Raw genomic sequence first — 26,451 nt, forward strand, 5'->3', positions numbered from 1 at the left:
GAGTGAATGAGTCAGGTGTGTGGTGGCCGGTGTGTTGGCCCCAGTTATCTAGGACCAGCTAGTGACCCACTTATTTCCGGCTCCAGTGGAATCACCCTCCCTCCCCGCAAACAATTCCACCTGTGATTTTTCCCCTCCCAAGGAGTATAAATGCCCGTGAAGGGAAGGCATCGAGAGCATAATTGACTGGACGACTTAGGGGAAAGTATTGATGTGCGTGATCGCCATCATAGCTGAGAGCGGAGTATTTTTGGTGGCCAACGCTGGCATCAGCCCGGACGAGTTACGGCAGTGTCCCACGCCCGGTGCGAGAGGAGTTACCTCGGTGCCGTGGATCATCTGATTCACCTTCTTGTGCTACAAACCATTTCTCCGTTCCAGCCTCAACAGAAAACTGTAAGAAAGTCGCAGTCGCGATTCTTATATCATCTGTTTAAGGTCAGACGACCATTCATTTCCCCTAATCAGAAGAGGGAAATTGTTTTCTCCAAGACCATAGTGCATCGCGTGCTTTCAAATAACTTTAAGAAGTGCTCAGAAAAGCCAAGTTCAAAAAAACTTTATCCAAGGATACAAGTTGATAGTGGCCCAAATAATTCACATTAGATTTTTTTTGTTGTTTTGTAACTTGTACTATTTTGGAGGGTGGGAAGCATCATGTTCTCATCATCGTCATTATTTTGTTTTTGTTGCGAAGTGGGATCATTTCAATCATATCATCCTCATCAGGGTATTATTCTTTTTGTTTTGTTTTGTGAAAAATGTAACAATTCATGAAGGGTAAAATATATTTTGTATGTTTAAGAGTGAGTGATGATTTGTTTGACTCCAGTATTCCTTTGCTCGAGACGATCGTGATTATCTCCCTCCAAATTACGTATGTGACGACGCGCTCTGTCACAATATAAAATTTTATAATTTGAGGGTGAACCACTAATATATGATCCTGCCAGATATGAAGGTATGCCACATGACTATTGTAGAGTTAAGGGAAAAGACGGCCTACGTCCATTACAAATGGAAATAATAAGGGATATGAAAACTTTTGATACGCCAGTAAAACAGTGTAATTGTACAATTTTTTTTTTTTTTAATCCTTGCCAAATGACAATTTGCCATCACAGCAAAATTTACAAAAAAAGTGATCAACCATCTTGATTGTAACAATAAAATACAGTCAAGAATCTGATCTATACCTTTTGCACCATCATGCTTCAATGACTGTGAAAGGAGCTCCCAAGTCATAACAACGATTTGGCCATACTGTTAGCCAGTTTGAGATAATTCATACATCTTGCTGAAAAGGAAATTGAAACAATATTTATTTTCATAATAATTAAAGCTCTAATGAGAGAAAATGTCATAGCTAACAATAAATAGCAAATATTAACCTTTGTCTCTTCCAAGGCAATAAAAGGCCTGTGTTCAAGAGAATTTGCCATACTTTTCTGACATTCAACAACATCCCTTAACATGCTTTCCATTTTGGTTCGGTTCTCCAGTCTTTTTCTCTCTAGTTCCAGCATCTCTCTCTGGACCTCCAACCTCTCCTTTTGTACATTTAAAATTTCTCTTTGACTCTGAGCAATACTAGTGACACCATTGGCTATGACCTACAAACACCAAGGAATGTGATTAAAAAATATTCTTAGCAAGATAGACAATACTTTATATTGACTTTCTTTTATCTATATACATATATAAAAGAAAGTCGAAAATCGTGTTAGTTATAACATTTATTACTCGAGAACGGCTGCACCGATTTTAATGATATTAGGTTCTTTGGATTTGTCTCTGCCCTGGATAACATATACCTAGAACATTAAAAAATAGGAAAGGTTCACAAAAAAATTCATCTTTTTCTTAGGGATATGTTTTTAGGAGTTGATAACACTACAACAATTAAATAAGTCGGTTAAAACAACAAATTAAATTATTTGTTTTGTTTTTACCAATTTAACCTTTACATGCACGCTAAGCGGGGATTTTGCTGAATTTTTCAAAAATTCAAAATAGCGCGTTTATTGTGCATGGATTACTGGTGGTACACTTTGGTATTCTATTTCTGTACTTTTCCCTCTACCAAGAACATATGTTTGCATCAATGTTACGATCAACCATTGCGTTAGAATCTTACAAAGTGAGAACACCGTAACTTCGGGTTCCTTAGTATCGTGTGAACGCTATCTAGCGTTCACACTATACTGAGGAACTTCTGATAATGTCGCAACCGCGGAAACTTGGAAGCATGATTCTTTTTCATATAATATGTTAATATGTTGTCTCGCATTTATTGTGTTTTTTGTAAGCATTTGCATTATTATTTCGTTATTATTATTATTATTTGTATAATTTATCTCAACCTCAAACCCCATTTCGTAATTTAAAAATTTCATCTTCATACTCAAATATGATTTACATTAGTGTAAAAATGCGTTATTTACACTTTACTAGTGGCCGAAAAATAAGTTATGCACATTTTAAAAAATGTATTATGCATTGGAGTTTGAAGGCGAAGAGTCGCCACAAGGTGTACCTACCTGCGGGAAAAGAACATAATGCTGCAAAGGCAATATAACAAGATTCAGGAATCGTAACCTCATTGTGGACGTAAATTGTATTATAATTTTATCGAATTGTGAACAAATTGAGTCGGTGGTGACTAATGTAGAGTATATTATATTCCAAGGTCAGAACGTATTTATCACCCTGATGAGTTCTAACCATTGCTTCAAAAGCTTGATTCTGAACATTGGAGGGATGGGCAGGTCAACCACGTTATGGAGAATATTTTTTTGATTTCTCACATGAAAGTGAAGGGGAGGAAGAATTTTTTTGAAGACGCATTACATTCCAGCAATAGTTCGCAGTCTTATGATAATAATATTGTTAGCCGCCCACATAATTTCAACTTTTATCTAGTTCAACGGAAACGGTTAAACGTTTTGGCTGAACTCTTAGATACAATTTGCTAGCACCAAAACAAAAGCTATAGGCATTGTTCGTGTTTCACCAGGGCCAACATCAATTCCTAAGTATGCCTCAACCAAACTCGAATTGTTGCCGAAAACGATTTCACTGAACTTGATTGAAAAAAGTGTCGAGAATACCAAATTGTATATTGAAGGAAAACTGACATCTCATGTGTACTTGAGAATTAGAGATTGCATCACTACTTCCCGTGTAGAAATAATAGCTTTATTTGGAATTAGATACACTCTCTCTGTAAATAAAAGTTGCAAGCCAGACACTAGAGAAGAGCTTGTAAAACAGATGGAACAGGCCTGAAGATTTGCAGAACAGCGTTCGGGATAGCAACGTGAATACGGGAATGCGAATGGGAATATAACAGCAAAACATTATTATTCAAGTCTTGATTTAGCCATGTATTTGCTATTAAATGATATAACTTTCTTAGGTACTGTGAAAAAAACCTTAAATCGACAGAGTTTCTACCCTGAAATATTCGATAGGCTGGAACTTCATTTCTTGGTTTCCAGGATACCTGTACTCTAAATATATTTCTCACAACCCATTGTTATGCTTATTTATGTTTTTTTAATTTTTTATTATTTTATTACAGTAATCTAAATATTATTAAAATCAGTATAGTCCGCTCTTGATTAATAAATGGTGTAACTAAACTGCTCAGTGATTAATAGGCAGTATAGGGTTCGCTGGGTCAAATAGTTTGATTTATAACCAACCTTCATAACTTCTAAGCTTTCATCTCTAAACAAATCCAATTTGGATAATATCCCATCCAACTGATCATTGTCATGATCATTCTTTGACCTCTCTGATTCTGCAGGCTGCGGTGCTGAAAAGTGAGACAAAAGTGCAAAGGATAAACATTGACACTTGGATGTAGATAAATTCAACCAATTACAAAGCACTAGCCATGTACAATTAATAATCATCGCATAATATTATGACAGATGAACAAAAGAGATATTAAACTGAAATATCTTTGACACTTGAGGTTGCCTTCCCTGTCAATCTTAATTAACCTTTGGCCCAGCTTTTCATGATTTCATGGAAACAATCTAACTTATCTAATTTTAAAATTAATAATCATGTATATCAAGTGGTAAATTTTATTGACAGATCATGCATATGTACCTTCAATTTAAGGCAGTTTCTGAACCTCTAACTATTCTAACGACTGCGATATTTTTTCCAAAAATTCTGGCCAAAGTTATTTTTAACTGGATTAACTTTGATCCAATCTAATAAAAGCATAAAAATTTAGTACTAAACCTTGAATTGGAGCAAAGATACCTCACACAAGATATCTTTTAGTGTCCTGTTTTCAAGAGTTCCTTAATTTAACCTGTTAATTTATTTTATTCGGGAAAAATGAAAAATTAAAAAAATAACACTTTTGCGATGAAAAATTATGTGTATTAAAAAGCAATGTACATATGACCAGTTAACGGTCTTAGTTCCTTCTATTCCGTGCAACTAAAACCCAAACTAATTCAGGAGTGAAGACAGTTCTGCTATCTTTTCCAAGTAGGCTTCCGCGGAGATTATGATGAATTCTGCTGGTTTTTCCGGGTATTCTTCCGTGTTTATCCATTTGTAGGACGATATTTCGCCAACGTTCCAGTTGGCTTCCTCAGGTCCACTGAAGTGTTGATGCAGAAATTTGTTCATCTTATATACACCCCGTTTGCCGCCTTTTTTCTCGAGGTGTGCCCTGATCTGTGGAGGAGTATATCAAATTAAATGCAGCTGCGGTGAGTCCTACATCGGCCAAACATCACGAGCACTGAAATGCCGAGTCCAAGAGCACAGAAGGGCAGTAAAAAATAGACATTTCACCCAGTCAGCGGTGGCGGAACACCAATGGAGTGGACCGACACACAATATTGATTTTGACAACGCCTCTCTTCTGAACAAAGAAGGCCGCTACTACCCGAGAATAATCAGGGAGGCAATTGAAATCGCCAAAACGACAAAGAACTTCAACCGTGAAGACGGCTACAATCTCGCCAGCGCGTGGAAAAGGGTCTTCAAAGATCCTGACCAATCAGGGCACACCTCGAGAAAAAAGGCGGCAAACGGGGTGTATATAAGATGAACAAATTTCTGCATCAACACTTCAGTGGACCTGAGGAAGCCAACTGGAACGTTGGCGAAATATCGTCCTACAAATGGATAAACGCGGAAGAATACCCGGAAAAACCAGCAGAATTCAATTCTGCTATCTGTTGAATGATGCAAGAATGAAGTCGATAACTCAATGCAAATGGCAAAATATGCAACTATGAATCTTTTTACGTCTCTGGGCCAAAGTTATTCCAGTTGGCCGTAATTGTTTTTCAACTCCATGTAATCATACTCCATACCTGATTTTCTTTGAACTGTCACCACTGGTCGAGGTTTGAGGATTGACCTTGCCCTTGTTTGGACTGTAGGCTGTGGATGAAAATCTGGCACTTCTGTCACAGGGATTATTTCTGGCATTTCTTCTACTGTGTTGATACATCTTGATTCATCTGAAACTGGATGTGCTGATCTTAAAATTTTATACTGTAAGCAAATGAAACAACCTGATTGGCGACACCACCTATGATATGGCCAATCAGTCCGTTCTTTGATTTTGTGATGAAGAGGATCATTGCAAGACAAGAGAACAGAAAAAAATAGCAAATAAGATGTTGGATGATATATGTGGAAGAGTTCAGCACCTTCAATGGGTTAGTTTCCATGACAATGCTAAAGGCTGTCATGAAGGGAGCTTAATTAATGCCCAGCATAAACAATGTCAACATAAAGAGGGCATTTGGTTTTTTGCAAGAAAAAGTTAAACTGTGTTTAGTTAAGTTGAATATGTTACTTAATTCTTGGGCAGTGCTTTTTCCTGCGTCTCTTCCCAAAGCCATTACTTATTTTCATTGGGGGGTAGTAACTTTTTTAAAGGTACATACGTGAAATGACTTGGAAAAATTTATGCAAGTATTTTACAAAATTTGCTATTACTGGGGAGGTTTTAGACTGGACCAAAGTGAAAGTGTCAACATCATCCTAATAGGCAATATTGATTCTTTAGCAATTAAATTACCTACACATGATAAATTCTGAATGCATACATTTTCTATGCTGGATATATTATGTCTCAAGTATTCATATATTTTATGAATACTGTGTATGTGATATATCTGTATACAGCAAGGGTCTTCAACCCGCACCCCCTGGGCTGCATGTGGTCCACAGGCTAATGTCTTGCGGCCCCTATACAGGCTAAAGAAAATATTGTATAACACGAACCGAATATAAACTCGTCAAAACTAAACAATGTCAAAAATCACATCGATTGCGTGAAATTTTTAACCAATAAAGATTATTGCGCTTTGAAATTACATGTTATTTTTAAAATTTTTATTGATGTGGTAGTAAAGTGACGTGGAGCATTGTGACCCTCTGGATGAAGTGAAATCGATTTGTGGCCCTTGTATTAAAAAAGGTTGAATATTCTTGGTATACAGTACATACAATGTGCTAGGACATTTGCTGTCAAATACATGCCTTTTTGCTTCAACTTTGCTACATTTTATACATAGAACTTCCAGTATACAGTTTACTGATATCTTCTACAGTTAACATGGTTTCTACCAATTTTATACGTATATTCAGCATGTAATGTAGAATATGTGTGCTGTCTGGGTGAGTGGAATTGTGAGTGAATTGGAAGTGAGCATACCGAAGCTCCCAAGAAGAAGTGCCTGCACGGATTATGCAGCTATTTAGCATGTACAACTTCTGTGCAGCCACAATTCTCTTGGGGTTTTTGATGAGTAGGACTAAAGTATTAAACCGAGAAGCCGGGGGACTTACAAAATAAAACGTGTAAAGACGGAATGTAAGCTTACGTTCTTACCTATCTGAGGAGATTCCTTTGTGTTAGCCGGTATGTGCCATGGCCGTGGGCCCCCAGGGGTCACAGGGCGTGTAGGTTTCGGACCAATTAGAGCCAGTACTCTCATTTCAAGATTGGACAACGGCGGCGACGTTCCCTACAAAGGTAACACATTTATTGACATCACGAAATAATATCATTCACATTTAATAAATTTAATGCAAACAAGTCAAATTACTGACCTCTTTTCCAGGGGAGGAGCGCTCTCCTTCAATTCGCGCATTTTTGGCTCGGATTTTACTCCTGTAGTCTTTCCAGGTCTTGAATTAATGTCGTTTATAAAGAAGACCACAGGGATATTATAATTATTAAATGGCAGGCTTAATTAGGGATTTACAACGGAATCACTTCAGCATAGCATGAGAGTAAAATCAGTAGCAATGAGACCGACATACCCTTCTCCATTGATCCAGGGTCTTGGGCGCACCATGCATGTCGAGTAGACTCTTCAGTTCCTTCCACATTTTCATCATTAACGTGCTCTTTTGATAAGAATCAAATCTACCCAAGGCAAAATCTTGGTGTTCCTCCATGTACTCCACCAAGACCGTCGACTGCTTTCTAGTCATTTTCATGCATCGCTTCATGCCCCTTTAATTACGAACGTAGAATTTAAGGAAAATAGTGCAGAGATTTTACAAAAATTCATTGTTAAGATAACATTTCTCACCTTTGTTCGTCATTGAAGTCTGTCATGATAATCTTCTAACTACTTTGTAGACGACAATGTATATCGAAAAAACTCACAATATGCACTATAAAATCTACAGCGTACACCTTTTGACACTTGTTTGTTAATGAAGAGCTTTTATTTCACGTACTTACAATACCTTGAGTTTAAAGATTCAAATTAAGGTTAGCGTTGGTAGCTAAACATCACCCGTTTCAAGGTAGCTATTGTATAGCGTCGCCATTCACCTTTTCTATGAAAACGAGGTAATTCGATGCAAAACAAAAGAGAGCTGGGTTCTGTGTAGTGAACTTTTACGATCATTACCTTCAATGCATGAAGAACAGCCGGTATATCAAATGGACTGAAATATTTTAATACTTCTATCCAGAGAGCTAACTTTATCAACATAAAAGCCCGGCGTATAACGAGACGTATTAATTGCACTCCACCACTTTTCACCACAACCGGCTCCACTTTTGAAAACGCCTTGAGTATAACTATCAGTTCTAATAAGACTTCACTGCTTTCGGCAAATTCGGCCAATCATTTCACCAATTTCTGTCTGGGCTTTCAGCAATATAACCGTTAATATTGTGAGAGACAATTGGGGAGTTATTTCCACATAATGTATCGCTATAATTTGTGTCTTTCATGGCGATTGACGAAAGCAAAATAATATGATAATTAAACGCAAGAAACGCTTTGTTCAAAAATTAGACTTATTAAACAAATTAGACAAATTAAAATGCCAATTCACAGTAATTTTATAAGCAAAAACAGGCGAAGTGATGTCCTAAACCTCGTAGATAAATGTCATAGCGTCAACGAGCGTCATAGATAAATGTCATAGCGTCAATATGAAAACAAACACAGTTTCAAAACTTCGAAACTCGGCGCAACTGAAAGTTGAATGAAGCGTGGCGTGCATCGTGGATGGTTCGGTATCGTGTCGTTTGTATGTTTTGTCCAATTATTGTGCAGTGAAGGAAAACAAACTTAATATTTGATTAGATAAAACCTCCCTGAATCTAGAGAGCTTTGGTTTGAATACTTTTAGTAAGTGTCCCGTCCTAAACGAATGATATACTCGAAGTACCATCCAGTACTATCTGTGCGTCTGTATTTAACTGCTGTTTTGGCTGCTGAGTGTGGGACGCACGGTTTTTTGCTATAGATATAAAAGTCTAACATAATGGGGAGGACAGTTGTGCTAGAGGAGAATCTTATTCCTCACATCTCCCAGTTTGCAAGCCCAAACGCTTATGCTGTCGGTTTGATTCTTGGGCAGGTTGGTAACAGTATTACATTTGCTTAGAATTGTAAATAATCATTATACTCATCCGTATTTTTTATTGTGGCGCAGAGTGCTGGACAAAGAGATTACGTGGTGCATTTCGCTCGCACTCCTCGGCCAGCGAAGGAAGATATTGAAGAAGAAACTATAGAAACCAATCCATTTGGAGATAAAGAGAAAGAGTCTACTGAGAAGCCGATAACTTCAATAAAAGACCTCGAGGAAAACTGGGTGGCTGACCATGCCAAGCACGTCAGTATTTCATTTTCTGTTGATTTGATGGTTCATTTCTCATTTCCTGTACCACTTTACCTTCGAGATTTTCCTATGAAATGAGTGACTATCAAAAATGCTCTAGCGCTCTAATTCAAGTGCTTGCATCGCAGTTTTTCTCTGGTTATGCAACCGTACTGTTTTCTGTACATATCGCGATTCCTTCGCTTAAGGGTTTTATTGTATCCTTTTCCCACGTTTCATGAAATCCCCATATAATATTTTAGCTTAATTGATGGCTACCTTCACTGATTTATTGGCTATTGGTTGGGTTAAAACCTTGAATACATGGCTATTCAGATAAGCAGTAAGAACATCTAAATGGCGAATTTCTTATCCTTTCATCACTGGAACTGCATAAAGCATTCGTACAGATTCTTTTTTACTACAGGAGAAAATGTTTTGTCAAAATTAAATCTCTTTACTTAAATCTCTAGCAACAATTCTAGCTTTGAAACGTTCAATTTTACCATATTGAGTGCTTTATTTTGAACAGCCACTTCTTACCAAGCACTGTTTCTATCTTTGGCTTGTGAATAACAGTAAATACATTCTTACTTTCTAACCGATTAATATCTTTTTCCATTGCTTTCATCCACTTGGCAGAATTTTCACTCTTTAAAGCATCAATTATAGATATAGGATCATATAAATCCATGCAATTACTTCTTTCAATGGACATAGCCATTTGGCTTTCACTTCATATTTTACACACTTGTGGCTTATGCAACTTAGCACTCCTGAGCCCAACAATTTTGTTCAACATCTACATCTTCATTACATTTTGCACTAAAATCCAAGAGTGGAATTTCTGATTCTGCAGTAATTTAAGGCACTAGTAAATTTTCTTGAAAACCTTCGATACTTGCAGAATCTGAACTGATACTAGTGAATACATCATTTCCAAAAAAATGTTGGTCAGTTACTAGTTCACCTTCTATTTTCGTCTTACATTATACATTAATATTAGTCATTGAATTCACTTAAGGTTTTTTCAACTTTTCTGCGTATGGAAAACAACTCTCTTTAAATTCAATATTACGAGCAGTGGTAAATTTCCTTAGTGATGGAATCCATACTTTGAATCCCTTTTTTCCCCTTTCAATGCCCTCAAGAACACATTCAACTGCTCTTGGACGGCATTTGTTGGTGCCCCCTACATACATTGCACGTACTTTACATACAATCAGCCTTAGCACTCATAATCATTAATAGTTTTAACTCTCTACCTTCCGAATAAGTTCAATAAATTTAGGCTTCAATTGGTGGAAGTTAGACATATCTACCTTCCCACAACAACAAAGGAATTCAGAAATAGGTAACCTGGATGGAAACAAATTTCTAAAGGCCTGGTTACACAATACATTAACACGTATGGGCTATTGTCTAAATGCATGAATGCGAGAATGAATGCCAAAATGCACCGTATAACCACCCTACTTGTGCGAATGCATGCACAGAAAATAAAGCCTGTTCTAATTTGGTTCATGCATTTGTACATGTTCCGTTCCACCAAAATCATTCACGCAAGCGTACATTAGCTTGTACATGTTAATATACCGTGTAACCAGGCCTTAACACAACGCATGTAATTCATAGCTTCAGCCCAAAATGTTATTGGCAAACCAGATTGAACCGACATGCACCTCACCTCATTTGCTAATGTCAAATTTTCCCTCTCTGCTGTGCAATTGTGCTGGGGTGAATACTTCGCTATTTTTATTTTGACAACACCATTCTCTCTCAAGATATCATCAAATTCTTTGCTCACATACTGTCCTACACCGTGAGCCAGCCAAGCCAAAATTATCCTTCCATGTTTGTTATTTTCTACCTATGCCTTGTATTCTTGAAAACATTCTAAAACTTCGGATTTCCTTTTCAGAAAAATGTCAAGGTGTTGAGAGAAATCATCAATGTATATGTAGGCATGTTGAGAATCGCCCATAGATTTCACACATTTCGCCATCACATCACTGTGTACTAGCTCTAATGTTTGAGTAGTTTTTCTCTCTGACTTCTTTGGAAAACTTTTTTTTAGTAGTTTTATCAACAAAACAACCATCACACTTTCATTCCCGTTACCTTCTACTGTAATTGCTAGTATCTTCTTAATTCCTTATTCATACCTAATACACTAACTACTATGCCAGTCTACAACACTTTGCAAAGCTGTTGCATTGACACCAATACTCTTACCCTTCTCTGGAGAACAACTTTCTGGACATCATTCCCCTTTGTTTTCTACTTCTTTCATATTTTTGTTGCTATTGCCTTGACCTTTCATTGTTCTTTTCTTCATTTCTCATTACTAAATCCAATATATAGTCCCCCCTCTCTGGAGCTGAGAATATAACCTTCCCATCTTATATTACCTCACAGCCGCCTTCGAAGGATGTTGCAAATATTTTCTTCTTCACTAACTTAGCGACTGATAGCAAGTTAAAATTTAACTCAGGAATATATAGTGTCTCTTGCAAACTCAGAGAGTTACCTCCACAATTGTTAGCTACTTCAAACAATGCAGTGCCTATACCTCTGGCAAGAACATGACCCTTGCCCACTGACACGTAACCACTAGTCGCCTTCATTGATATAAGCATAGACTAGTCATTACAGATGTAGTCTGTAAAACCGCAGTCCTATATTAAGTCATTTTTTTCCTGCTTTTGTCACTAGAATTACAGCTGATACTGTAGACACTTTTTCTCGTTGTATTTCCATCATCACTTCTACTCTCTCCTCCATTGCTTCTGTTATTTTGTCGTTCCTAATGATTTTCTTCAGATTCATACGGCATTATTTAGCCAAATGGCCTTAGTAATTACACTTGTTTCTCTTATAATCCAGACAATTTCTATTATAGTGTCCTAATTTTTCACATTTGTTGCACTTCTTTTCTTCATTCTTCTGCTCTACTTGGGAATGGGAATGCTGATTCTGGCTGTCTACTTTTCACAGCTGATCATGTCTCAATGTCATTACTGTGGCCTCAATAATGGACAGATGATGCTAATGTTTCATGTGCTGGTTCTTCTTCAATGGCATCATCTTGCAAGAGAGCAGCATTTACCTTCTGTGTTGTAAGCTCATGGTCTCCTTCCAGAATTGCTATCGTTAATTTATAATTATTTTGCAGAAGACCAGCTAGTTATAGTCCAGCTAGTTGCCTTTCATTCAATTCTAGACCATAACCAGCACTTTTTATTCTGGTGAATCTTTGTATTTCTGCCATATATTTGTACATGCTTTGATCTGGTTTCTTAATCATGTAAAAAATTTGCCTCATAGCAGTCAAACACTTCATCAGTGTGAATGACTTGTGTATTTTCTTCAGTATGTACCAAGCTTCTTTAGCCAACTTACATTCTCCAATATGTTCATTGTACTCTGTACTGCTTCCAGAAAAACCTCGGTGCTTTTTTATTAGGTCTCTTTTGATCTACAGTTAGGTCATCATCTTCTTCTGTATCAAATCGGGGGTACACTGCATTTCAGCAATTTTTCTCAACTAAATCTAATTGTATTAACTTAGACCACGGATAAAAATTACCCCCATCTAGTTAAGGCATTCCACCATCTCATAACTCTTCCACTATATCCATGTTCAGTTCAAACTTCAGTCCAGTTCAGTTGGTTTGGACATTGTTTGTGGAAACTTCAAATGATCACCTATTCAAGTATTCACATTCTGGGCCCATACCCTATTAGTTATTGGTTGGGTTTAAAACTTCTTAAATAAATGGGGAACTACTTCTTTCACTTCAAATTAAGTACTCAACTTTATTTATGTGACTTTATTCTTACACGTTGTGACAAACTCAAAATAAACTACATACAATACAACTGTAATTTCATGTGTAGTTATGTTGCCTACAATGTCACTAAAATAATTATTAGAATCTTAATCCTCCAATATTTTCAAGGAGGACTGCCCATGTTCTCTTCCTAATATAACAGTTCTCTTACTAAATACAGTGAAACCTCGATTTTACATTCCCCCATTATACATTTTCCCTGATTTTGCACAGTTTTTATCAGGTTCCGAACAATACCGTCTTTAAACAATGATACTCTATTTTACAATATCCTCAATTTTGCACTTTTTTTAAGTGGTCCACTCAAAAGTGTAAAATAGAGGTTTTACTGTACATACATACATGTTTTTGACCTGGTTAGTGATAAAAAAATATGATTTTTATTATTAAACCATCTTTTCAGTATTTGTGAGTTTATATTTCATGCAGTGCCTATGTGAGAAATAATTATTTCACATTGTGATGAACTCAAATCCTCTTCAGCCTTGCTTATATCATTAAGTAACAATTGATATCTTATAGGTCACCAGAATGCTCCCTGGAGGAATGTGGGTTCTGGGTATTTTTACTGTGGGTAAATCTGATCCATTTGAAGACAGTGGTGACCGAACCCGTGTCAGATGTGCTCTGGTTCAAATAAGAGAGCACTTCATGAAGCACAGTTATTTGCATGGGGATGGCCCTTCTACGGAAAAACTTGCTCTACATTACAATCCTGTTACACAAAAGTGAGTTTCACTGATTTTAGTTGCGGTCTTTTCACTGGATTTTATGCTTAGTTCTGAAATTTTTAAATATCTTTTGTTGTTTTTAGACAAAATTTTTGATTTCTTACCCATTTTAGGTTTGTGTGTCGATCTGTTGACTTAAATTCATCTGTGTTTCGACCTGCTGACTTGAAAATCCTGTCTTCTCCAACCAAGTGGCATCACCTAGAATGCCATATGGGTTTTGATCAGTGGTTTCCTCTGCCACAGTCTTCATCTGTAAAACCACTTAAGAGGCTAATAATGGTATGTGTATTTCTATTATTTTGATTTTTGTTTTGATGTCGTAGTTTGAGGTCAGTGGTGATGCAAAATATGTTTTTATTTTACAAATTAAACACTGACTTCCATTTTTTGTGGTATTCCTACTTATGATTTAATGTATTCATTGATCCTAATCTAATATCTAATAGAACTTTCATGGGATTGCTTCATATGTTATCTTACATTCGTATCAGTATGGTCCTGTTCTCTTACACTTGGTGAAAATTATGGTAGGAATTTCCCTATGCCTCTCTCAAATTATATGTATTATTTTAATAATGCTGGCAAATAAAAAATTTTTTGCTAATTTAAATTAATCCTATGGATGACAGTCCCTTTCCGGTGGGATGTTTGAAATCTCTCCCAAGGCTGTTTGCTGGAATTTTTCTAGGTTTCAGACCATTAATTATTTTTAGCAAACACATTTTTATGCATCAAAAATTTTACCAATACTGAAGATTTTTGGGGTTCAAAATCATGAAAAAATTATAGGGGTTGAATATTATTTTTATAAAGGACCCAGTATGAATTAATTGTTACTGTTGTAAAAAAAAGTTGGGGCAATACATCGGTATGGACAATACCTAGTACAGTGGCAAGACCGCAACTCTTCCACAAGAGCCAATGTATTGGTCTACTGCCTGTAGAAGGGGTTAGAGTAACCTGGAGAAGTGCTACTGGTTTTGTTTGTGGGTGAGTAATCTGTATTCAGCGGAAATTTACTTTTCAGATTAGGATGGGCTATTGAGGTAGAGGGTTGGGATCCTAACAGCCAACCAATTTGAATTTTCACACTATGCATTTGATGTAATGTAATGGGTAATCACAATTTCATATTGCTTTTTTATGAAACAACATGCTTCAATGTATAGTTTAAGTTGTCCTCTTTAAGTATCAACAGAAATCAACAGGTTCCAGTGAGTTCATTGTCCTCTCCCAAGGATTAGAAAAATTCTAATCATTACTCGGTTGCTACAGGTCATATAGTGACTATTACTCATTTTTATTAGAAGTAGGTGCCACTAAGTTAAGCCATCAGCATAGGCTCTTATCGGGTCACATTGTATTCTGAGCTATTGGTCAATGGTCAATTGGTCATTCACTTACGTCAGCATTGCCAAAAAATATGGGAATATAGTCAAAATATGGTAATAGTTCCACTACTTTTTATTGGAGCTTTGTATTACCTGGAAATGAATTGCTAACCTTTATTAGCGATATGGATGTGATTTTTTATCTAATTCAGTTGAAATATTCTGTCAGAATTTTTACCTTGAAGTTTCAAAATTTGTGCAAAAATATTTTTACTTTGTTTTTTGTTAATTTAATGTTTTTAGATAAATAGAATAGAGCTAAATTTAAGATAAATCGGTATTAATTATGATAAATATAGATTTTGAAATCTCAATTATTAATCCCAGTTATATGCCCTTATGAATGAATTCTTGTCTGGTTTCCAACGGGTTTAAGGTCTGCATGTTGTTGGCCAACGTTTTGTTGGGAGACTCAACATCTTCAGGGCTGATGATGCCAATGTCAGTAGTATTCTAGCATATATACACCACCTCCTTCACTTAATTGGGCCCTGAATGGTTTGTTTTGTTGTTGGCTTTTCTGCTCTTTTTGTGGTCAGGTTCGAAGTTTTGTTTAAACGGAGTCCTTGATCTCTATTCATGTGATTGGGGTGAAGCTGGATCTGTATTGCTTCTTTGGTTATTATTAGAGATGTGCAAATAGTATCCGCGAATACTCGAATACCTCGAATACGAGAAAGTATTCGAAATTCGAGGTCTCAAATAATTATGCTAAAGGTACGCTCTCCAATACTTCGAATACTTTGAATTTCGCACCGTACACTGTCGTTGGTAGTTGACTCAGAATATTGTAAAGAACTCTAGTTGTTTAGTGCATGCAGCACCGTTATAGGGAAGTTGACGAACTAGGTACATCAAATTCGCGGATTAGAGCGGTGAAAAGAGTTCGACTTGGGGAACCGAAAATGATTGGGTGAAAAAATCCGAAAATCCCTGGTTTCCCCCACCAGGAGAACCTCAGTGCCGTGGGATAGTAACTATGTAGCACAATTCCCAAAATCCACTAACCCCTCCATCCATCAGCCCTCGGCCTCTGATGCTTTCCACCTCTCCGAAATCAAACAAAAGATGAAAAGGTCCCAGCTCGCGCAGGGTTCGTATTACGAAGACCATAAATGAAAAGCTTCAAAAGAAAATATCAAGTTACAGGAGAATAATAGAATCGTGTTTCACCCTTCCCTCTTTCTCCCCCTCTGACCTTTTTCTGCTTACCTGCTTCGAAGTTCCAAGTTTATGGAGGTCAACTGCTGCATGAATCACCTATTAGCCCAAAAGATGTTCGGCAATTCATATTACACCTTTATTGGATTGAAATATTAGTAATGTGCGCTTAATTCAAAGAATTAATTGTTTGAGGCGTAACTTGGTGAAAGCGATTCATAATTAAATTAAGAAAGAAGAACTTTGTACTTTCACATTAATATTTAATCACGACCATGGTTTCAACGTTAGACGTCATCATCAGGTGAACTCTACAGAGGTCCATCACATCCTTTTATACCAGGCTAGGAGGGGGAGGGAGGAAGGTAATTAGGTTGAAAGGATTGGTTAACAGAGAAGAGGGAGGGGGGAAAAAAACCTCATGACCAAGGTTTTTTTCCCCCCTCCCTCTTCTCTGTTAACCAATCCTTTCAACCTAATTACCTTCCTCCCTCCCCCTCCTAGCCTGGTATAAAAGGATGTGATGGACCTCTGTAGAGTTCACCTGATGATGACGTCTAACGTTGAAACCATGGTCGTGATTAAATATTAATGTGAAAGTACAAAGTTCTTCTTTCTTAATTTAATTCAAAGAAGAATAAGACCAAACGCGACACATTTCTGACTTTATTTAAGCATTTTACGCAAGGAAATAAATGTCAAAATACGATGGAGACTTAGCATTCTGGCAAGACTCGATAATAGCAGCAGAGCTTCTCGGAAGTTGATGCAGTATTTGTTTCCGAAAACATATATCAAGTTACAATTTATGAGTTGTGCTATAGATCTCTATTGTTACAGTCACATAGGAAGGGATATTTTCTCAGGATATTTGGTTTCTCTTTGCTAGCAATTCGAATTCATCTGCTATCTCTTGAGAACTTTGAAAGTTGGACTGAAAGTAATTGAAGAAAATCCGGTGGAGAAGCCCGTGTATTTTGTAAAATGCCTCGGATTGTCCGCTAGCACTTGACAGTAGGAGTGTGGGTAAAGCGAGCTAACTGTTGAAAATAAGAAGTTGGATGAAGCTGAGTATCAAATGGGCATGCCGCTGAAATGGCGTTTGGTAGATAAGAATGTATGCATCAGACAGAAATCCATTGTAGTAGTGTAAATGCTGAGACGGCATGCAATAATTTTTTCGCGAGGTGGTGTGTCCACTTAGAATATTTGAAGTCCCCTAGTTATTATGTCCCAACAACCTCTGGATCTTCTTAGTTATGGGTGGTTTCTTCCCATTGGATGTTATGATTTTTTGGACACATTTCTCAGCCACTGTCAATTTCTCAAGATGGAGTTGGAGGTGGTGTTGATGCCTTAGTCTCTATGGTTATGCATAAGTTATGTCATCATGCTGGTCCAAATTCCTTTACATTATCAATTTGATGAGTAATGATGATAATGTAGAGACCCCCTCTTCAAGATCATCTTCTCGAAAATTGGCCACCTGCAACTCATGTTTGACTTTGCTCTACTTCTGCATTTTATGACCAGAAGAAGGTATTTTCTGTCACTGCAGTAGTACTCACATAAAAAATTTGAAGAGAAACTGTCAAATATGTGGAGGCACTATCCTATATAGCAGCTGCCACCTAATATAAGTCTAACTTAGGTCATGTAGAAAGTTTCTGTATAGGTATGTGTTATTTTATTTTTATTGTATTTATTTTTTTTAGATCACGAGATGTGGGTCAATTATTGACCCACATCTCGTGATCTAAAAAAAATATATATATATATAATAAGGGGTCGTGAAGCATAAATTTTGAATTGTATTTATTTACATTACAGGATATTGTGGGGAATATTAGCCGAGATATTGAGGGTGCGCGGTGTTTAATTGAAGGTGAACCTAGAGAGTCATCTGATCCTGTTGAAAGTATAGGAGGAGTTGACTCCAAGGATGAAGAGATTGTTGTTGCTTCAAGAAAGAAGAACAAAGGGTCGTCATCACCTCAGCCATCTCCTACAAAAAAGAATGTTCTTCCTTTGGAAGTTAACTTATTCATGCCCTGTGTGAGTTTCCTAATCTTAAATTACCACATTGTGTTCTAAAATTATTCATTTCATCGTTTAATGTTTTAATATTATGTCAGTTGGATCAGTGGCATGCTTTCTTTTGTTTAAATTTTTAATTGAATGTTAAAGTTGGTATATTAATAATACTTTTTCACTCATTAGAATGCAACTGAAGACAACTTTGATTCATCTGGAGTTACTACCATAGACTGTTGTGGAGAAGTACGATTGGTCGGTGTTCTGGCGTGCAGAGTGTTCCTTCATCAGAAAGCCACTGTGGAAGAAGCAGAAAAGGTATTCAGCAAAAGCGAAATGATTTCCTTCCTGTTATCTCCAAAATAAATGATATTGTATTTTATCGTATTCCTTTAGGCTGTGAAGACTGATATCATGCGTTCTTTATACTCTCGCCTTGAAATGCACTGGGATTCTCTAATTGAAGAGGAGCAAGGCTGCCCAGAAGGTTAGTGACTATAAGATTACTATCTTAAAATGGTTTGACTTTAACTCAATTAATTTAAATGTAGCTTTTCACTCGGCTATCGTATATGCTAGTCTTTTCATTAGGGTCAGTCCTAGAATAACTTCTTTATTCTAAGTCTAAGCTTGACATACATGTATATCACTAAATTTAGTGTGTAAGTAAACAAATTGGAATATATTTTGTGCGAGAAAAATTATGTCTGTGGCCTGGAGGCCATTAACAAAATAATTATTATATTAACAATAAAAAGTTAATAACTAGGATATGTAACCCGCAACACATAAGCTTTTCCTTCTATTTCTCAAGCTGTGATTTGCTGTGAAGACTTTTTTCAGTCTGATATTTGCTAGTCCTGCTGGATATGGTATACGTAAGTCACGTAGATATGGAGGAGACTTAATTAACCATCATTTAGAGGAGGGGAGAAAAGTATTCATATGAGCACTATATTGTGCCTTATGAGAGTGGTACATGGAAGTGATTTTCAAATTTCCCGTTTTCTGTTATTATTATGTACGTTTGTTAGTATTATCATTGAACTTTTGCTGTAGCATTATTTTCAGTAAGATCATCTATTTTCATCTGAAGATTTTCACAGCTTCTTTTATCTATGTTGGTTGTTGTTTATCCGCGTCTTATACGTGAATCCATCGAGATAGCGAAAAACAACTTCAATAGGGAGGATGGATATAACCTCAGCCGTATATGGAGAGAGTTCCTGGCCCAATATAATGACCAACGCCTATCGCCTAAAATTCAAAATCGGGTCAACAATGGGTAACGAAAAACATATATAAGCTCAGGGCAAGAATAAATTCCTTCCATTCTCTTGATAACACTCCCAGTAGGAGGAGTGAAAATGTTATCTACACAGCAATACCCGAGAACCACCACCAACATAAGATCATCTATTGTTGCACTTTTGAATTTACCAGTGACAGTGTCTCTATAGAAACAGTAGTAGCAATATACCCATAACTGCCCTTGATTTTCATAGTGAAATAATCAAGTAGATACAGTAAACTCTCGTTAATATGAAGTTCACAGGACCAAAAACAGTAGGCTTGTAATAACGAACTTCGTGAGAGCGTTTCTTTCTGGAATCATTGCAAAATAAAAGAAACCTTGCAAAAATTCCTTTTCTCTTCAATCCCCCGTACTTATACTCGCACTGCGGAAAAGCTTCAGATGATGATGCACGCGATTAAATTATGTACCAATACTGTAAATTTTTGACATACAAACAGGATGCATTCCAAAGGCTTATTTGAAAGTTGATAAACGTGTGCAAGACATCGTAAAGTGAGGTTATCCTGCAGAATGCAACACTGCGTTACTAATCTGCGTTAACTCACTATTGTAACAAACTGATATAGCTTGCCTGCGACGCGGGTGGAGCCGATTAAAATGCGCAGTCTGCGGGGAGGAAGAACGGGCGAATTGCGCAACAGGTAGTGACTTCATAACGGATTTAATTTACACTTTGTGCTGACTGTGCCCAAAGTACAAGTTCCTTTACGCCACACTTTGTTGCATCGGCCAATACCAAAGGTGCCAAATTTGAAATATTGGGCACACTTGAATTTTTGAATGTTTGTATCTCTGAAAGTTCGTACATCGAATGTTTGTAAGAAGGGGACATACTGATTGTAATTTATGATTGGTAATTAATTGGTCACCACGATTCCATAGGAATGGATCTCATTAATTGATGTTGTGTGGATACTGAAGGGTGGATATCCATCTTTAAAATACCGATAGATAGTGTATAAACACCGTTGATTCTTCTTGTAGCCTCTTAATAATGTTCACTTTATAAGCCCCGGGATCGGAACTGGGGTTAGTGTTTTCGTAATAACGTTTCTTTTACTGTAGATTGGATTAGCCTTTTTGTCTGGACGAACGATCGATAAAATCGTTTGCTTCGTAAAAACGAGAAATTTGCAATAATGTTGCTTGTATTAGTGAGAGAGTACTGTAGTGTACATTCACTCTTGTTTTACTTTGGTGATACTCAGAAATTTTTTGGAGGGTAACAACCAATATTCACAGCAATATTTCTTCTCCGTTTCATAGCTAATGTTTCATAAGTAAGAAAAAGACCAATTACAAAGCATTTAGTGAGAAATTCAACAGAAACTGCCATCAATTTTCTGATAACAATGATGTATCATTAGTATGACTCTTTGTTTTAGAGAGTGAGCCAAAAATATGTAATCAAATATTGTCTTATAAACAAAAATAAGAGCTGTACAATTTAATAAATCCATATTTACTATGTATATAATTTTGCTGCCTTATTAGCTGTTAGTGAAATTCAGGACCCATGGAAATACAGCAGATTTTATTTGAGGAGCATACAAAGTGAAAATGGAGAGGAATTCTTGATTGTTGCTCTCATTGAAGGATGAAGCTTCCCCTATTTCTAAACTCACCCTTTATCACTGGCATTTATTTTTGCAAGTAAAAGTTTCATTTATTCCTCTTCAAATACGTATGAGTCAGTGTTCATATTACCTCCATGTTATTGGAATTGGTTTATTTTAGATCGGTTAACCCTTCATGAGCCTCCAAGGAAAGTACTTGTATCTTTACCTGCTTGGGATGGGCGAGTGGAGTTGCTAGAGTACATCTTCCCTGGAGAAGGCCCTTCTGAAGCTCTCATTTCACTCCGAGAACTGCTGTCCCTGAATGTGGACTCTTCTTCTGTGCAGGAGTGTGTGGAACCTGCAGCAGGTATGTTTTGAAGCTGCTAAATTCTCCTAAATGCATGGCCACGAATTAGGAATTACATAATTGATTTTAAAGTGTTCAGCTTAGATATACATATTGGAAAGGCACAGCTGGATATAAATTTCTTCTTGTTATTATTTTTTGAAGATCATGAAGTTAGTATGGAAAATGAAAGGATGAACTAAGTGAGGTTCACTAATATATTTGAAAAAGCACAACCCGGACATCATATCTGACAATGTAACTATGTTATGAAACCCACAAGATGCTTTTTAACTAATATATTTTAAAAAGCATCTTGTGGGTTTCATAACATAGTTACATTGTCAGATATGATGTCCGGGTTGTGCTTTTTCAAATATATTAGTGAACCTAACAGAGTTTATTCTTTCATTTTCCATAATGAAAAGGTCCCAGTTAAGCCTGAAGTCATCAGTGAGTCATATTCAAGAATTTAGGTTGATGACTTTACCTTGATGAAGGTATACAATGTTTCAACCACAATTGGTGAAAATAAAATGTGGAAGGTATACCAGGTTTAGTATCTTCTCCTATATGTTGGGGGAGAAATTTCAAAATTGATTACTCATTGCCATTGAAATTCCGAATTGTGCGTGCCTAAGTTGAGTGAAGGGTGTCAATTATGAATGTGCCTTAGTGTGAATTACACGAACATACCAAAGTTGAGGACCACTTATAGTTAGTTGCCATACCAAGTTCATTTGCATGCTGTAACTTATCTGCCTTTTCTATGAATGGACACTCCGTGTTTTTAAATAGGGAAGTGCACTAATTTTTTTTTATTGCTGAATTTGAAAGTTTAGCCTAAAAAAGAAACATTAGTATAGTCACTTTTTTTCCTGCATCTGGGGTATGCACTTTAAAACGTTTTGAAAGTCGGAAAATTTCATGTTGCGCTGAAACACAGTGCCTCCATCTTGATTGAGATGTGACGTCACAAGGCAGTAGTCACCAGTGGAGTAACGCGGTATTCCGTCGCCTTCTTTAGCGCGGCGAGAGTTTCCGGGAATCGGTGGAGTTTGCTTCCTAAAAATGTCGGCTAGTACAGAAAATATGAATTCAAAAAAGAATCATAAATGATTTTTTGTTCCAAATTTCATCTCGACGTCGAAACAAAAGCCTGGAGTAGATATTCATTCCCGTGACTTAAGCACAAGCCATACGGAATAAATGGTTCAAGGCTGCTCCTGACTCTTACCTATCGATGATGTTCTATTTTGAAGATCATTTGAAGGTATTGTAAGATCAAATTGATATTTACATTATAATAATTTACTTAATATAGGTACCTCAGTCATATCAGAAAGTGTGTTGAGTCAAAATATAGCATCTTCCGCGTAGACCTATGTAATGTTTAAACTGAAAGTAGTTTGGTTTAAGAATTATGGCGCGACTGTTATGTTACACGACCGGGCAAAATGCGTACTTTGCCCATGATATGTGCATATATGATAACAAACGATTTCGTTAAAGTTAATCTTTATTTGTTGAAATGAGTACATTTATAGGTGATTCAGATATAAAGGTACACGGCAGGTCGCGCGGCGTAATTTATACTCCACTGGTGACGGGTTCATCTTGCTGATCCTAAAAATTAGCTACAATACCTCGAACTTTGAAAACTCGCAATATAGGCAGTCAAAGTACATTGTAGGAATACACGAGACCATTCTAGCCCAGAATGTACGTACAATGTTGAAATCCTTGGTTTTCAAAGATTGACGTATTTTATACGCCAGCTCGCCCGGTACAGGGTTATCAACTTTTATTTCATCCTATTTGTTAATTGAAATTGTATTTCGGAATGGTTCTTTTAGCACTGCTACTGAGGTAAACTGATAGGTACTCAGTACCTAGTACTGAGATAGGTACTAAGTAAGTAAACTCCCTTTGGAGTAATGTGAATTACAAGTGTTCGAGAATTATGGCATTTTATATTCGTTTTGTGTTCTTATTAATTATGTCTGTACGCATATTGTTGCTTGCCGCGAGCCTTTAATGGTATGTACTCGTGCAAGAGTGGTTTTCATTTTTAATGTGGAAGTTGGTCAGTAAAAGCAAAGAAAAAATTAAAATTTTAGCGCACACCAACCCTTGTAGTCGTCGCATCTCTGCGTTTGTAATGACACTGCTAAAATACCTAAACGCCATTATGATGATAAAAAAATTGTCTCATGTCTCTGATTGCTGCAATTAAAAATAATGATAAACTTGACGCCGTATGATCATAATGAAGGCAACAAAATATACTGCCGTGACGAAGTATTGAACCCTGTTCCTCAGAGTGGGAATCAGACACGCTACCAATTGACCCATTCTGATTTGAAAGATATTTTGAATTAATACATAACTTGTGAAAAGTACCGCGTGAAAATTAATTAATTACAGCCTAACTAAGGCCCTAATTGAAAAAGACGGAGCAAGGTACGTGGTCTCCCCTTATAAGCTTTAACGCCTCGCATTTCTATGGAGCGTTGAACCTGTCCTCCTTTTTCAAAAATTCAGTGGCCATAAATATATCAAAGTTTGGTATACCATTTATAAATCGTTGGAATTTTCCTTCTCCCAACCAAGATTAACTTTTCTTGAACCCATCCTGGACAGCAATCCATTGCAAAAACCAGCCAGCACGGAAATAAGGCTAACATCCCATGATTCTAGTTGCGAAGGGCGAACGTTCCGGCCGGCGTGAATACATACGCAGCGAATAAGTCTTGCAGCAAACGTCTGAAATAGGTGTATTAGTTTGACTCAGTTCTTACAAAAAAGGTTTTGGCATGATAAACGGAATTGTGCCAAAATATACCCAGCGAAAAAGAAAAACCATCATCTATTTATTAAAGATTCAATGTGCTATTCGCACTACTCTTTCCAAACTTGAAGTTGACACGTAAATGAATATTAATATATTACGCAATGATGAAGTCATGTACTCAAAAGAGAAGCATCCACATATATATTCTGAAGATATTTTATGACAGCATAAAACGGATACCCTCAAATTCAGTAATTTTTCCATGCAATAATGGTGGTAGAACTAAACGGCGTAGAAGCTGCCTTCTACTACTGCCTTGTGACGTCACGGCCAATATTCAACATGGACACCCGTTTTAGCGGCCTTTGAATTTTTCCATATTTCGGACGGTCATCTCGAATCAAGTATTCACTATTAGGATTTACAATGTGGTTTCACGACATTATGTTATTCTAAACTCTAATTTAAAACATGTGTTTGGTGCATTTGAAACACTAGTGTACTTCCCTATTGCCTTCATTTTTCCTCCACAGATGCCTCTGAATTTTCTGTGATGCACAGATCAATGGAGGAAGTTGATCCATCCAGAGGTAAAGGGTGCGGTTCTAGTGATAGTAGCCATCACACTCTTGTGGATACAGTGAGAAACGTGCTTTCCTCGTGTGATGATCAGGGAGGAAGTTCATCCGGAGATGCCAGGCGACTGGGTTCAATGACCTCAGTGGAAATGAGAAATCTCATGCTGCTTATATCTGCTGTTGTGGTGGTGGTGCTGGGTATTTCTATTGTATTATTTTCAAATGCAGATTCTGGTAAAAGACAGTGAGTTCTTGATATCTATATTTTATCTTGGTGGATTTTGCAAAGTTAGCTTGAGATTTTATCTTAATTTTGTAAGGAAAGTAATTATTTATGGAGTCTCTTTATTGGATTTTGCGGTTCTAATGGAAAATGTAATGAAGTAACTGATATTGTTGGCTTAATATAATATTGTTAAACTTAAAGAGAGGTGAATGAAATGTTACAGACTTGGTGATTTTAAAAAAAATGGTCATACTTCATGTCTGTATTCTCAAAATTATGGCCGAAAAACTGTTATCAGTTACATGTACTAGTTTTATTCCTGCTTAATTGCAGGAGTGGCTGTGGAAATTAAAAGAATATGTTTTATTATTTGGATGGTAGCTTCACATTCTTGAGTGAGATAGCTTCTATTAGAAGCTTTTGCTTGTAGATGGTTTTTCTTAATTGAAAGTGGTCTCATATTGGGCTGCTGTGACATTCCACTCTCAATTGGGAAGGTAGCTAATTTTTTATCGATGAGAAAATGTAATGTCGTTTTCAATTTTTAGTACATGTATTTTTTGTAAATGTAGGTCAGGATGATCTTTTCATGATAGAACTGTGTAATACTTTGGATTACAAATTGTATATTGGTCATATGGATGTACATATATTTTTTTCATTGTTAAATCTCTGACACCGAGTTACTTGTGGTCATTATAAGCTGCATCTAAATTGCAATGACATAAGTTTTTTATATTGGATGCATATGGTATATCATATTAAAATAATTTGTATTGTGTATTCCGATCTTGGATGCACCGATAGGTTTTCACCCCAGCAGCTTTCTTTAACATTATATTTATATAGCTTCCTTAAGGGTTTGCTAAGCCTCTGTGAATGAAGTTGAAAATATTTTCTGAATAAAACTTAAAAATAAATTTCAGTATTTTTTTGGTAATTAGATGAAAATTCTTTGAGTTGAAACTGTTTAAAATAAAGATTTATTTTCCTTTTTCCATTTGTCCTTTCCATCCAGAAACTGTTAAAACAATGTTGGCTGTATTTGATGATAATATGAGATTTATTTGGGGAGAGCTCAGGAGGGATGGGCCACCCCAAAATGAGGAAAATAAAGAGACGAGGATTAATGTCCGCATTAATTAAGGAAAAAATGTGAAAGGGAATGGCCACTAAATGGAGGGGACTCTGCCCTATTCATTATGAATATGTACTGCGTAGCTTGGGAAGGATAGTACCCAGGGAAGTGGGAAACCTGGAACTTGGAATTAATGGTCAAATGGTAGGATTTTTAGGCAAAGGAACAAAGCACGTACAATGATGGCAT

At 36.6% G+C, this 26,451-nt stretch overlaps 2 protein-coding genes across 2 annotated transcripts; one reads left to right on the plus strand and one right to left on the minus strand.

Annotated features, from left to right (window-relative positions):
- Nucleotides 1-1,060: 1,060 nt before the first annotated feature.
- LOC124160716 lies at nucleotides 1,061-8,417 on the minus strand. The gene is made up of 8 exons (XM_046536702.1): nucleotides 7,596-8,417; nucleotides 7,321-7,516; nucleotides 7,108-7,185; nucleotides 6,887-7,022; nucleotides 5,355-5,510; nucleotides 3,708-3,820; nucleotides 1,392-1,613; nucleotides 1,061-1,297 (listed from the first exon to the last, which is right to left on the minus strand). Exons 1-8 carry the CDS (start codon nucleotides 7,619-7,621, stop codon nucleotides 1,286-1,288), a joined length of 939 nt encoding a protein of 312 aa, XP_046392658.1. The 5' UTR covers nucleotides 7,622-8,417; the 3' UTR covers nucleotides 1,061-1,285.
- A 90-nt stretch (nucleotides 8,418-8,507) lies between these two features.
- LOC124160715 (protein odr-4 homolog) lies at nucleotides 8,508-26,044 on the plus strand. The gene is made up of 9 exons (XM_046536701.1): nucleotides 8,508-8,886; nucleotides 8,962-9,144; nucleotides 13,506-13,711; nucleotides 13,828-13,996; nucleotides 18,100-18,324; nucleotides 18,490-18,621; nucleotides 18,700-18,790; nucleotides 21,359-21,547; nucleotides 24,854-26,044. The coding sequence occupies exons 1-9, from the start codon at nucleotides 8,791-8,793 to the stop codon at nucleotides 25,144-25,146; spliced, it is 1,584 nt and encodes a 527-aa protein (XP_046392657.1). The 5' UTR covers nucleotides 8,508-8,790; the 3' UTR covers nucleotides 25,147-26,044.
- The last annotated feature ends 407 nt before the right edge of the window (nucleotides 26,045-26,451 follow it).

This window comes from Ischnura elegans, chromosome 6 (genome assembly GCF_921293095.1).
Source record: "Ischnura elegans chromosome 6, ioIscEleg1.1, whole genome shotgun sequence".
In the NCBI taxonomy this organism is placed as follows: domain Eukaryota; kingdom Metazoa; phylum Arthropoda; class Insecta; order Odonata; family Coenagrionidae; genus Ischnura; species Ischnura elegans.

Coding starts and splice junctions, on each gene's coding strand:
- LOC124160716 (XM_046536702.1), bottom strand. CDS start 7,621: ATGACAGACTTCAATGACGAACAAAG. Junction 7,186..7,320: donor CCCTGGATCAATGGAGAAGG/GTATGTCGGTCT, acceptor CATTAATTCAAG/ACCTGGAAAGACTACAGGAG. Junction 1,614..3,707: donor AAAGCTTAGAAGTTATGAAG/GTTGGTTATAAA, acceptor TGGTGTTTGTAG/GTCATAGCCAATGGTGTCAC.
- LOC124160715 (XM_046536701.1), top strand. CDS start 8,791: ATGGGGAGGACAGTTGTGCTAGAGGAGAATCTTATTCCTCACATCTCC. Junction 9,145..13,505: donor TGGCTGACCATGCCAAGCAC/GTCAGTATTTCA, acceptor GATATCTTATAG/GTCACCAGAATGCTCCCTGG. Junction 13,997..18,099: donor CACTTAAGAGGCTAATAATG/GTATGTGTATTT, acceptor TTTACATTACAG/GATATTGTGGGGAATATTAG.